Below are 14,589 nucleotides of genomic sequence, written 5' to 3'. Positions count from 1 at the left end.
GGCTAGCTGTCTCCCGGGAAATCACTTTGCCTCAATAATAGGACATCGCTTTATTAACTCTTATTGCGTAAATTATTATAAAAGTTATGTGAATAGACTTTCAGATCATTACTTGCTTTTTATTGTAGTTCACTTAATTAGCAAATTTCTACTTGATGCCGGCCGGTTGTTTTTAAATTTCGAATTTGCTATTGACAATTATGTAGATTCTATATTTCATTTGTTTAACACATTTACATACACTTTTTGAATAGCTTTGTGTGATTAACATAAAACTAGTTATAATATTTTATTTCCTGAACTCCGTTAGCATAAATTAGATAAAAAAACTATCACTATTCCTTTACTGACGCGGCTGTATACACATATCACTCTAAAACTATCTTAGCTAAATGTTTGTTTTTTTATTCTCATTTTCCATTTTTTCTTGATGTTTAGAACTGTTGTTTTAAATGTCCATTAAAACGATTTTGCATTGTTAGTAACACTAGCATTTAGCTCATGTGAGCTTATTATATATTATGGTATAAATTAACTATATATTAAAAATACTCTATTGACAACATTAAAAAAAATAACTCGATTTTAATAAAAAATCAATACACACCTTGTGTCGAAACAGCTCTGCTTCTCGCTAAATCTATTTTATTCCCAACCAAAACCGCCGGCCTGCATCTCAACATGTCAGAGTCCAGTAATCTGGCCAATTCCTGCTCAGCCTTCTGGAAGGATGCCTTGTCTACTACAGAGTATATTACGACGAACGCATCTGGTGGCTCGCAGCGGTCTATCTCTTCCTGTGGATATAACACATAGTTTAACTTTAAAGATAGAATAGTTAAGTTATATATATAGAATAGTTAATATGTTCAAATAAGTTATAACCGTTTCGGTAGTAACTCGAGCAACAACTCTGCAATTAATTTTCTGCTATGTATGGTAAAGGAAAACATTGGGAGAAAACCGGTATCTATGAATCAATGAATCACCTAAAAAAAGGATTTACCCCAATATCAGTAAACTTTTACAAAATAGCAACAAGTCTTTATTTATACATTTCTATCGTCACTTTTTTTTTCAGATGATATCCATAAAAACTACATAAGCGTGACCTGTGTGGAAAAAACTGAAACTGACTGATGATATCTGTTGAATGATATCTGTTCTATGGATATTAACTACTATTCATTCATTCATTTATTGGGCGATGCAATTAATAGATATTTATTTGATTTGTACGTTATGTATAAAAATTCAAAGGTTATTATTTTATTATAATTTATTATTCAATTTAACTTATACCCTTTGAATTTTTATTGAAGAATTGTAAGTTTTATTTATGTTAAATAATTTTAAGTTTACAATAAAAATATATACAATCCGGTAAAAAAGTATTTTCTTAAAGTTTTATTTAGTCAATGTATGATGGATTCCCGTTTGACATAAAGAGTATAAAGTTATCGATTTAAATATTATTTCTATGCCACTATTAATTTAAATTTTACAGCCTGGGATTATTACTATCTATATATATAAAAGAAAAAGTCGTGTTAGTTACACCACTTATAACTCAAGAACGGAAGAACAGATTTGGGTGAAAATTGGAATGGAGGTAGCTTAGAGCCAGGAGACGGACATAGGATACTTTTTATCCCGTTCGGCAGCGTTCCCGTGGGACTTGACATGAAACGTCAGTCACTATAAAACGTGGTATAACAAAAAAGAATAATAAAACGCAAATGATAGCTATGTAATTGACGTATAATGACAGCTATGTAATGACGTATATATGACAATTTGATATTTGTAAGAAATCAATATTCAAAATATTTCTATTAAATAAATAATTAAATGTAATGATAGTGCCATTGCCCATTCGTATAAACAGTGAAGAGAACTATAAAACTCGACATGGTCGTTTGTATTCAGTTCATCCAAATAATGATTAATGTTTCTATTTGTTGTTGTTGTCGAAAGACGCATTTAATCGAGTATTGGAGCGGGAACGTGAATATGATCACCAGGAATTAGATTTAGTAGTTCAAACGAATGTAACCCTGTTGAATTACCAACAAAAGCAAGTTTATGATACTTTAATGAAGGCAAACGATGATGAAAATGGCAAGACATTCCTCATGTCATTAGTTTTAGCAACTGTTCGGGCGAGATCCAACATAGCGGTTGCAGTTGCTTCTTCTGAAATAGCAGTCACATTGTTAGAAGGATGCCGTACGGCTCATTCAGAATTAAAATTACCGTTAAATCTTCAAACTATTGAAGAACCAACGTGTAATATTGCAAAACACTCAGCAATGGCAAAAGTTTTAGCGGCATCGAAAATCATCATCTGGGACGAATGCACAATGGCGCATAAACGTGCATTAGAAGCACTTAACCGAACATTAAAAGATTTACGCAATGACTCAAGATGTTTTGGAGGAGCAATGATTTTACTGTCTGGCGATTTCCGCCAAATACTGCCAGTAATTCCAAGATCTACGGCTGTCGACGAAATAAACACTTGCCTCAAGTCGTCAAACCTATGGCGCTATGTGAAGAAACTGCAGCTGACAACAAACATGAGAGTTACATTGCTTAATGATACATCTGCTGAAGATTTCTCGGAGCAATTGCTGACTATCGGTAATGGTCAAGTACCTGTCGATGAATGGAATCAAAAGACGATTTTATTAACAATGTGTTTCCAAACATTATTTCTAACTACAAAAATAATGAATGGTTGAGTGAGCGAGCAATTTTAGCGGCTAAGAATAAAGATGTAGATGACCTGAACTACATAATTCAAAATAAGATCATTGGAACAATGCTTCATTCAAATCTATTGACTGCGTCACAAATGAAGATGAAGCCACCAACTATCCAATTGAATTTTTAAACTCTTTGGACGTGCCTGGCTTACCACCGCACAATTTACGCCTAAAGGTTGGCTCCGTAGTAATCATGCTTCGAAACATAAACCAACCGTTGCACAGTTTTGCAACGGTATGCGTTTGGTGGTTAGAAAATTGAAGAACAATGTAATTTACGCTACGATAATGATAGGAAATCTCAAAGGTGAGGAAGTTCTTATTCCGAGGATCCCGATGATCCCAACCGATATGCCGTTTGAATTTAAAAGACTTCAATTTCCGATACGTCTTGCATTTGCCATGACCATCAACAAATCACAAGGCCAATCCTTAAAAGTTTGTGGTTTAAATCTAGAACATTCATGTTTTTCCCATGGTCAATTATACGTGGCATGTTCACGGCTCGGAAGACCATCAGCGTTGTTTGTTTTTGCGCCTGATAATAAAACAAAAAATGTCGTGTATCACAAGGTACTTAAGTGAAGAACAACCTATGTACTAAAATACAGAAATAATAATGAATGATTAATGTAGGTATTTAATTTTTTTGTATTTTTTCCAATAAAAAAAACAAACTGCTTATTTATTGCCATTAAGGCGGAACAAAGTTCGCCGGGGCAGCTTGTTTCTTATAACTTTAAGGTCATCGATTTAAAAGAGGATTAGACCAGAAATAATAAACAGCTGAACGCGTAGTATAATGTCTGCACATTCGGAGGGGACAAATTAATTTTTAATAAAAATGAAGGCTTTTTTACGAAGTTCTCCCCTATTTTATGCCCTTGACAGGGAATTGTGGTTTGTTTCAAGAGTTATATGATTGGAGTAAAATTTTTATACGATTTTATAGAAATCCAAGGTCTTGTAAATTGTTTATAATTTGTTCTCCAATTAGTGATCTTATCGATATGATTTCCGACATTGATGGATTATTTACTAACATATACAACAAATATTAATTAAATATATAACCTTCATTTTATTTGAGGTCGTTATTTCTGGGGCACCATATAATCACGTCTCATTGATTATTTATTAGCTGTAAGATTTCTTATACATTATTAAATCTCTGATTTCCAAGACATCCTTTTTGTTGGAAGTTCTGCTACAATTTTGTTAAGCATATATGTAATAAATCCATCGGTTTAGATAACTGCTATAACGTATTGTTCGATCTATGCATCTATTTTATAGATATATTATAGGATAGATAGATTTAGGAATATAAGTTTAAATTTTTAATGTTTTTATCTAGAATAGTTGGTGTGGGATTTTGGAATTCTATCGTATTAGTAATTACTGTTAAGATAGAAAAATGTAGTGATAAATAAATAAATAAATAAATTTTCATCATAGCGTAAACAAAATATGACAGAAAGAGATAAAAGAGTACATATGTTTAATGATTCAGTATTTCCGGATAATAGACGATTTTATGTGTTTGTTTTTTTTATAGTCACTATCGCAGTTAGACCTTTAAAGGCAGTAAGTTCAAAGTTCAAAATTTAATAACATTGGGTTTTGGACGCCACCGAAATTATACTTAACTCCGGGCACTCATTTTTGGTCTCGGTTAAAATTAATAATTCATCCGTGAGTCTCATATTCAAGGGCTTAAAGGGATGTCATTTTAAAGTATCCAGTATTAAATTTAAGCTTTAGCCCTTTCATGGAGAGTCTTCATTTTATTTAATGAGGCGACTACAAACTTTGTACGAATAAAAATCTTAATAGTTTTTATAGGTGTGGTTAGATAAATTTTTCTCAATGTGGGGCATATGCCCCACGTAGGGTAATTTGATTGGTAAGGCGCGAAAAAATTTATTGAAATTATAAGTTAAGTTTTTTTTTAAATTTACTAGTAATTACTGCCTCCAGCGTATCATTTAAGTTTCTTAAGTGAAAAAGCACAAAAAAGGTTGGGGATACACTGGTTTAGCTGGATAGAGAAAGCTATTAAATTGCATATAAAAGTAAAACTTTCACTTATGTATTCCAAGCTTATATGCAATTCTCAGATAAAACAACAGAGGAAGAAGCGATAAATATACACTTAGTATATTTTCAACCCCTCATACAGTGCGGTTAAAAGAGTGGATTCAAAAAGTTTAGTCCGATTGTTACTCGATACAATGTTTAGATTGCGCCCGTCTGAATGATTGATGGATTACGTTGTGGGGTGGAATTTCCTATCTATGATTAATGCGAGTTGAACTCTACACTCATATTAGTAGCATTAGATCGTGCACCTTAGTACATATAAACTTAACCAAAAATAATTGAACTCAGAGTTTTTGTTGGAAAAGGTGGTTTATTAAAATTTCATTATAATAAAATATATCTTACCCTTGTACTTGTGCAGTTTACGAAATATAGCTCGGATTCCTCGCCATTTAGTAGAATTGATACTTTCTGCTCCGTGCCGTCCGCATCTATAAAAAATTAAAACAATATAAAGGTTATGCTTGAAACATAGAAAAATTATTTGTTTATTATGGAAAATCAGATACAGGTATCACTTATTCCCCGTCATCTCATCGCCAAAGAAGACAGGAGATGACAGAAAAGGCTGGCGTTAAGAACTCTTTTAAAATAGCAAATCATCATACAAAATCGAAATCAATACTTATTGTAAAACAAATATCGCGAATTTACTGATTTCTTTCATCAACCAGACAATCGTTAACTTTATAGAAAGCCTTTTTACACAGCTTTTCCTAAATAATTTTTTTAAAAAGTAGGTTATTATAATCGGATAAGAATTGCGTGTTACCTAAATGTAAAACTAAAATCCTTTTGCTAATAATCCAATAGCGCTATAAAAAATCAAATCTTTACCTAACTTAAGGAACCTTTCTGAACGTCAGTGAAATAATGCTTCTAAATTTTGTACGCCAAGGGAGTGAGAGCAGGACTTTTTGCAATTGCTCCGTTAGCCCATGAAATTACCAAGAAATTGTTAGCACATACAACAACAATTGATTACTTATTAAGTATGGTAGTATCTTTAAATCTTCATGTTTTCTTAATTATTTTTAATCATTTTTATACTCCTGTGCCACTATTCAAAGTTTCACGTATCGTTTATGTCTTTTCATCTTTTAATATTGACTATAATTCGTTATTACTATAAACTTAAAAAGAAGTTAAATTTATTGATCTAGCAATATTGGCAAATCAAATAAACTATTAGTAATAACAGTTTTTAATTGACTTTACATCAACAGTTACGTCATTGCCTTACATATATACATATACATACGAAGAAGTATACGTTTAAGTACGATGTTTATAAATATTCAGAAGTTAATTTAAAATATTGTTTAGTTCGTATTAGAATCGTTTAAAAGTTTCTTGCCAGTTCTTCTTTCCCGCTCTACGCCCTTGACTTGCAAACTGGTAGTAAATGTAAAATTACAATTAATTTAATTTTATGACATTCATATTTACCTACATGAAAAAAGATATTTTGTTGTTGTTAAAAATAATGTTTAGATATGATTAAATTCGATTCGAAATTCACACAAACATATTATGTCTTGCTAAGTTGTATGGTAAAATTATTTTTTTACATTATTTGACCTTTTTTAAATAATATACTCTTTATAATATTACTCAAGGTTATGGAGAAGACAAAATTGTGCCTAAAATATTTTTATAAAGTTCCAGAGTTTTATAAGGAACATCTGGGTTCAATATAAATTTCCGAGAATGCCCGAGGGTCTGACGTTTTTATGTCCCAGCCACAGATTAACGATACTACATTGCAACTGACATTTACTAGACATCTCTTACATAAACAATACGCGTTTAGTAATCATTTAACCCACATATATGTAAAGTTAAAAAACAGTTTATTCTTATAATCTATTGAATGAAGTCTCCTGAATCTTTAAATAGATATGGACATTCAAGGGACTTCATTTGTAAAACAAAAACAAATTTCAGGGAATACTGTGGACGCCCTCTGCCCCATCAAGAAGTTATATACATTAAGTCAAGACCCAGAATCGGATCTTGTCTTGTCTTATATATATACATATAAATAAAATAAGTAATAATAATAATAAAGAATAATTTTTTTTCAGTAAATATATCTAAAAAGCTTCTTTGTAACACTAAAAAATGAGCTTGATATCTTGAAAATTGAGATGGCGCATGGGGGTTCCCTTTCCCATATAAAATGCATTGAAAAAAAACTTTTACAATGAAAATAAAGAAATTTTATTTTTATTTTGAATCAGTCTATTATATATATTATACATAACTTACATTTCATAATTTATGTCATATAACATACCCGCAATTCACAAATTGTATCTGCAAACTTGAGCTAAGTAACGTGTATGCTAAACTTTGTCGTACTTAACGGTTGGAGAAATAACTTGTAAGCGCTTCGTATATTCAGAATCTTTTTTGTACGAGCCAAGGCACTTTAGCTTTACTTAGGAAATTTTAGAACAGGCGAGATTTTAAACGTTACAGTTCGTTCGAAGTGTATTCTGAAAATATTATTGCCACCTATTTTGCCTTACACACACATATGACGGATAATAAACGGCTAAAACATAACAGTCTTTCCTCCAATTTAGATTTCGTTCCCTTTGTGGGAACAGAACCTTTCTTTGTGGGTTCAAGTGCACAGACTAGTGAAATATTAAAATTGTATGTAGTACCGGTAAACCCCAGAGTTGGTGCTTTCCTTGCGCAACGAATAAGTATGGAAATACAGCGAGGAAATGCTGCCAGCGTTACAGAAACTGCCACAGGGATCAAACTTAGATAATTTTTGATGTGAAACATCTATAGCCGCACGTAAAACCGATTTCTGGCGTGGCGACGCATGCCGTGGCGACGCGTCGCTACGCTATACGATATACAGTCTAAATACAGTAGTAAATTTCACATTAAAAATATTTAATGAAAATAAATGTTAATGCAATAAATAGTCATCGTTATCTGGAAAAAAAACGTAATATTTTATAATTATAACATATTTAGTTCCTATCACAGTCTGTTCTTTTCTGCATATTACTTTTACAAAATAATGTCGATGTTTCACATCTGCCAGGCATCCCGTGACGCCTCACATTTTTTTTTTAGTAATTAATGAGTACTGTCTGTGTAGTTTGTTAAATTTCTAAGTAAAAATTATAATTAAAACAATCAGAGCTTGATTCACGCCCCAATTCATTTAGTCTAACGAGAATTAGAATTAACGAAAATAAAATCAACGTTCGCGTATTTATTAATCACGATCTCAGCAAAGTCCTCGTATATCTCTCGAAATTTATTCACACGAAATTGAGGGATTCATACGAAACCTTTGTTAAATTTACAATTTGTCAAATTTACTCCGTCAATTGTTTTATTAATTTAATATTTATAAGCCTATTTAACTCTTCATAATTTAGAATTTTACAAGTATACGTAATAATATATATATGAATCTCAATATATACAATTCTCGTATCATAATGTTCGTTCCCATACTCCTCCGATACGGCTCGACTGGTTCAAATTCAAATTCAAATTCAAATTCAAAATTTATTTATTCATGTAGGTAACAATGTACACTTATGAACGTCAAAAAAAGAAATATTATATGAATTTAATTTTACATTTACTGCCAGTTCTTATGAATTTTTTATGCATTCAGTAAGTCTGATAAACGGCTACTATCTATCTTTCATCCCTCAAACCAAATAGTATCACCAACCTTAATAAAAAATAATACAAAAGAAAAATATAACTAAAAAAGAAATCTCACGGATTCATGTATTGCATCAAGTACATACATAATACAAGTTTACATAAGTTACAATTGAGCAGGATTGGATATGGTTAAGAAATGTTTATGTTATGAGTTTATATTATAAGTACTTTGATTATACGCATTATTTGTTTGAATGTGGCTGAATAAGATTATATGATCTTGTTAGATTCCCATTGAACATTTTGTCAATATCTAGTATAAGAATTCAGGAATCTTTTCGTTAACTAAAATAAAATTAAACGTTTTAATAAGGATTTTAAACTTTCTGCCTAATTAAATTATGTGTAAAAGTTATATTAATTAAAAACTTCAACTTTGCCACTAAAAAGCTTTGAAATCGTTTAGTTAAACTTTAACTAAATAAGTTAAACTTTAAGCCTTAATTGACAGTGTTAGAGTTAAATAAAGTAGAACTCTTTAATTACTGAATTTTATTTATATTCAAGTTATATGAAAACGATAATATTTCAATTAAATATATTGTATAACTTGGCCAGTTACTTTCTTTATTATCATAGGTAGAATTTATAATTAAGTTACAGAATACTGTGAAATTTCATTAAATAGCTATTAATTAACGCTAACCACACAAGTGTGGTCAGTATTATGAAACACAAATATAATATTGATGACGCTGTTTTTTATACATATTACATAGTGTCAGTAAAGAACTTAGGAGAAAAATTACGGTACCAAGAATTGAATATGTAAGAAGACTTATTTCATTTATTGAATTATTAAATATTGAAAAATTTACTAAACGTGTTTTAAAGATCAGAGAGAGAGAACACAATGACAAATATCAAATAAAACAGTTTGGCTGTATCAGAATTGGGTACTAATCCTCGGAACACATTTTTACACATTTATTAAAAAGCAGAAATTGGTGACAGTGGAACACAATATATTCGTCCACCGACGGCAACACTCATAACAATGTTATGTACTAATAGTAAAAATAAATCATTGGCGATACAATCTTTTCAATCTGACACACGCCGTCGACTTTTTGGGTCTAAGGCAAGCCGGTTTCCTCACGATGTTTTTCTTTACTGTTCGAGCGAATAGAAAGAAAGAAAATCCGTCGGTGCTCAGCTGGGGATCGAACCTAGGACCTCAGGGATGAGTGCTGCAGCCCTTAAACCAACATTGCTTTAGATATACAAATGTTATAATGACTAAAAATTATTACTAAAATTTTGAATGGTTACAATCTTACATGTGCCTAATTATATACAATATTACCACTTTAGTATCCTCGGTATATTAATCTTCTAACACCTTACAAGACAAAAGCGTGAAGCTAAATTACTTCATGATTGCACATCATGTTCTGTCGTCGTGATCCGAAGCAATTTGCTATGTGCTTGACAGGTTTCCCATCAACGTGACAACGAATATTAAACTCTATCCAATTAAGACTAGTGTGAGTGATTGGCTTTGGCTGCAAAAACATTTTATTATGCAAGGGGAAGAACTTTTTAACCAATACAAATATTTGCGAGAAAATTAGACATTGTATCTGATAACTACTGGCACGATTCTTACGATCTATTTATAATATGAGAGTCTTTGTATATATGAAAAGAAAAGTGTTATTTGACGAAATATAAAGCTAAACTTTTCGTGTCGATTAACTATTGCCTAAATATTATAAATTTATTCTAACAGTATCGCTGTTACACCTTATACTTGATTATAAAGAGAGATCTAATTTAGAAGATATGCACTAAAACCTACCACTTAGTATTATTGGATTCATAATATTCTTAACGACATATAACCATAGATATAAAATTATCAATAATAGACTTGATAGTTTTATTGTTTTTGACATTTAAAAGTTCTACATTTAAGGTTTTATTTCTAATGTTAACTATAGTGATTTTGGCAAATAATTAAACGATTTCAAGTCACGTTTGTGTCGGGCGTTTGTTTAGTTAGGCCACTGGTGGGTCACCGCTAGTGCTACGTAATTAATTTTATGTTAATCAACGAACTTGGTGACTTCTAATTAATTTTTATGTTTTTTTTAATTCTTGAATCTCAAGGTAGTTTATGCTATGGGGCTGGCAACAGTTTATCATTTTATTCTTACTAATATTAAAATTTGTATGCTTACTCGCATGTGGTATAAATACGAAGAATAGTTATCTTCCTCGAGTAAAACTATTAGTAGAATTATCCGAGACACAATATTTTTCTTTTCTATCAAATTATTGTAAAGTTACTGAAATGGTAGAAAATAAAAAAAACTTAAACTCATAGTATAAATAAACTAGATTTAAAGCTTAATTTATTTAGTACAAGAATTTGTGTCACCGCTTCAACTTAATATTTCAAACTTTACTTAATTACGCGATACGCAAATTACCCTGTTACTATTACATACACAAACATATTATATAAATCCACAGATACAATGTTCATTATCAATATTATATAAATACTAAAATATAACAAGAAAATTATAGTTTTGAATGCGAACACGTCTGAAAAATCCAATCGAAAAAATATGTTTTTCTCCATTTTGTTTTGTTCGCCAGTCCTATGCGAGATGAAGTTATGATTGTTTTGTAAACTCTATTCGATTTATTATGGACTTGGTGTCCGGAAATATTTATTCCAAATGGTGTGATAGGCGCATAATATGATTACTACTGGTTCTATAAATGTTTGGAGGTTTTTACCAAATATTATATCCTATTAACAGACTCTAAAAAGGAGGATAATTGAGTATCATGGTCATAAGTCATATTAAGATTATCCTTTTGTTCGAGTAAGAATCACATATACAGTTTCAGTTTAATAAAAGCCGATTTCGTAGTTATTGAAATATGTGTGCATTTAGTTCTATTGACAGATATATAATCTATATTGAAAATAAGATATGGATATTTATGTCGTGTCCCACTGATATATGGCTGCCACAAAGTCTTTACAGATGTATTTAGCCTGAAAAGACTTACAAAGAGCTGCACGACCGATCAGGCGAGTGTACTACTCCGAATTTCTCTACCTTACTAAAATAAATATGTCAGTTCTAAATATATATGTTGTGGTTCCAATAGTATAGTGGTTAGCATAATCATGCTTCACTGCATCTCGTTAGGATTTCTGCTTTTCCCGGTGGGGTCAAATGTAGAGGTTGGACGTATGACCCTTCAGAATATGAGTTATGGAATCTCTATGCGTTATTGGTTACCTCCTGTGTTGTCTCAATATAACCACCTTTGTGGAAGATTTATTTTATACGCGGGAATAGAAGCAAAATATGTATATCAAAACCAAATAAACATTTTCAATAAAATGTGTAGCCAAAGGTCAGAAGTTTGTGATAAACTCCTAAACAAGATTCACGTGGGAATTTCTTCACAAACATAAATTGAATCAATCCGAAAATGTCATTATACCAAGTTGGGGTAAGCTGGTAATTGAGTTCACAACATTGTCGGTACTGATAAAACTTATTAAAGAAATATGTATTGATAATATTTTCGATCAGTTTCTGGCGAAGAAATGAGAGATTGATGAGACCGATTGAGAGAGAGTGAGAAAGGGAGATCGAGAAAAAATACACGCTAATAGTTAATGTATTCGTTTAGTAGTTACATATTATAGCTTTAAATGGCAATTCTGTCGCATAACGTCTGGTGCAGTAAACGCAGATTTTTTATATTTATTTATATTATCATTTGTACGTATACAGCTTGTAAACAGTGTGAATATAGAAATATATATATATACTGGTATATGAACTAATAATAATAATAATAACTAGTAATAATTGATTGACAAAGAAGTTTCACTTCTGACAAAGAACACATTCTTTGTACGCACGCACTTTTTTTTGAATCTTTATTTCATTTCTTTTAGGCATAAGACATTTATTTAATCAAACTAATCATACATTATGACAAAATCGCGAGTGATAAATATGAATATTTTTTGAAAACCAAACGTCACAATTAAACAGAGGTCTCAATTATTTGATGCCTGAATCGAATATCCGGCTTCGAAAACTAAAGCTCTGTAATGAAATTCCTTAACAAACAAGTATAAAAGTTTCAACGGAACAGGACACCCAACACTTTGTAAAGTGATCCAAGTATCGGTCTGGTTTTATCTTTAAAACTTTGCTACTTAGATGAGTACAGAGTTTTTAAACTTCATACAAACAAACTCAACCCGGCGAGAGAATATAAAACAAAAGGCGAAACGACGCTTAATTGTCTAATACTAAACGGAAGGATGAATCGTGTCGTGTGTCTGTGATTGTACTGTTACGATTGACCAATCACAATCAAACGAAAAGGGCCGGTGTGTTTTTGATGTTCACTTTTCAATTTAAACGATCACACAGATGCGTTAGGGTTTATTTTAATCTTAATATACAAAAATGTTCTAGTTAAAGGCGTATAGTCTAAAGATCTTTGTTGTCTGTTTTTTCTTATATTAGTACTGTAAATAAGTATTCAGGCATACATTTGTATTGTTACGTTGTTATAGAGGTATACTAAATAGGATTAAGTCAAGGTAGGTTTTGTACTTAAAGAGCCCAGACATATATTGGCGGTGAATTGCTGCGGTATCTTCTTTTGCCTTTTTGACATAATAGAGTCCTTCTAGCAATACTATAGAAAATCAATCGTATTTGAACCATTCGGTCACAATCCACTAGAGACTTGGAATAAATAACAAACTCCAACTGGAAATCGACGCCACATGCCTCATAGTCCCTTCTAAACAACTTGGATGAATTCAAGTAGGATGAATATAAAGACGATGATATTCAAGTTTATATAATATAGGGTTATATAATTTTTTTTATATTCGGCTCTGTTTTATTCGAATTTGTATTCTAGTGTAGTGTTGTACTCAGTTACTACTGTAACGAACCAATCTAATTAAAAGTGTAAACTGATAGAAATCACTTGATCTAAAACTGTACCGATTTTCTAGAATGCTACATTCTCAAACAGGAAATAGTTGTGCTAAAGGCGATCGCGTTCCATATTTCTGTGTGAACAATACTATTAATTTTTAGTACTTCACCTGAAGGAACAGCACACAATTAATGTATTTATTTATAGCCTAAGAAGTTTTTTTCTAGTACATTTAGACATTTTCCTATACACAATCAGTAATCAGAAATTATAGTGTGAAGGGGGAGCAGTGCCAGTGTCTTTGGAACCTTGCCTAAAGGGACTTGTTTTATTAATATATTTTAGTTATTACATTTTAAGGTAAGTTATTATATTAGAATTATTTTTACATATTAAGCTAAAATTGTTTATTTTTAAATAATGTTTATATATTATTAAACTTTTTGTGTATGTGAAGTACCGTTAATATGTCAAATGGAAGAGAATGCCCATGACAAAGGGGAACTCTAGTGTGGGGGCTAGCGGTGTTTCTCTTTCTTCTAAAATCCTTTTTCATTTAACCTGAATACTGAGCAGAATAAGACGAAAGCTTTACTGAAATCTAATACGAAACAAAAATTGAAATAACATGATTCTAATTTCTCTCAGTCAACATTCAATCACTAAGATTTAACAAAGGAAAATGAAAGACATTTTAAGAAATATTTGTGTATGTAGAGAAAATCCGCTTTTGACGAGTCGAGCTATTTTGTGGTTAAGGTTCATTATTAAAGGTCTAATAGCCTTTTGATGTTAAAAGCCTTTAATCCTCTCTTTTTAATAGAATGTTGTATTTTATTTTTAATGGCATGTGTGTAGTAAGTATATCTATGATTTTCTTTTTATTAGGTTTGTGAACGCGATAAATTAAATAACAATCAAATTCAAAGTACCAATACAGTGTAACTTCTAAATATAATTTAGGTATTTAGTGAATAATTTATTATGGTTGACTGAACGGGTTGACAATTAGTCAAACCACGCAGACTAAGCTGCAAGTAGAAGCTAATTATTAATA

General features: G+C 31.0%; 1 protein-coding gene across 1 annotated transcript in view; it reads right to left on the bottom strand.

Annotated features, from left to right (window-relative positions):
* LOC110992595 (GTP-binding protein REM 1) overlaps window positions 1-14,589 on the bottom strand; it is a 78,162-nt gene that overhangs the window by 5,035 nt on the left and 58,538 nt on the right. Inside the window, exons 3-4 of the mRNA XM_022258481.2 lie at window positions 5,217-5,302; window positions 608-797 (exon numbers count right to left, since the gene is read on the bottom strand). Coding sequence (XP_022114173.2) covers window positions 608-797; window positions 5,217-5,302 — 276 coding nt within the window. The remainder of the gene's footprint in view (window positions 1-607; window positions 798-5,216; window positions 5,303-14,589) is intronic.

The sequence above is a fragment of the Pieris rapae genome, chromosome 13 (assembly GCF_905147795.1).
Source record: "Pieris rapae chromosome 13, ilPieRapa1.1, whole genome shotgun sequence".
NCBI classification, from domain to species: domain Eukaryota; kingdom Metazoa; phylum Arthropoda; class Insecta; order Lepidoptera; family Pieridae; genus Pieris; species Pieris rapae.
The sequence above is the reverse complement of the archived record's forward strand: the minus strand, read 5'-3'. Positions and strand labels throughout refer to the sequence as shown.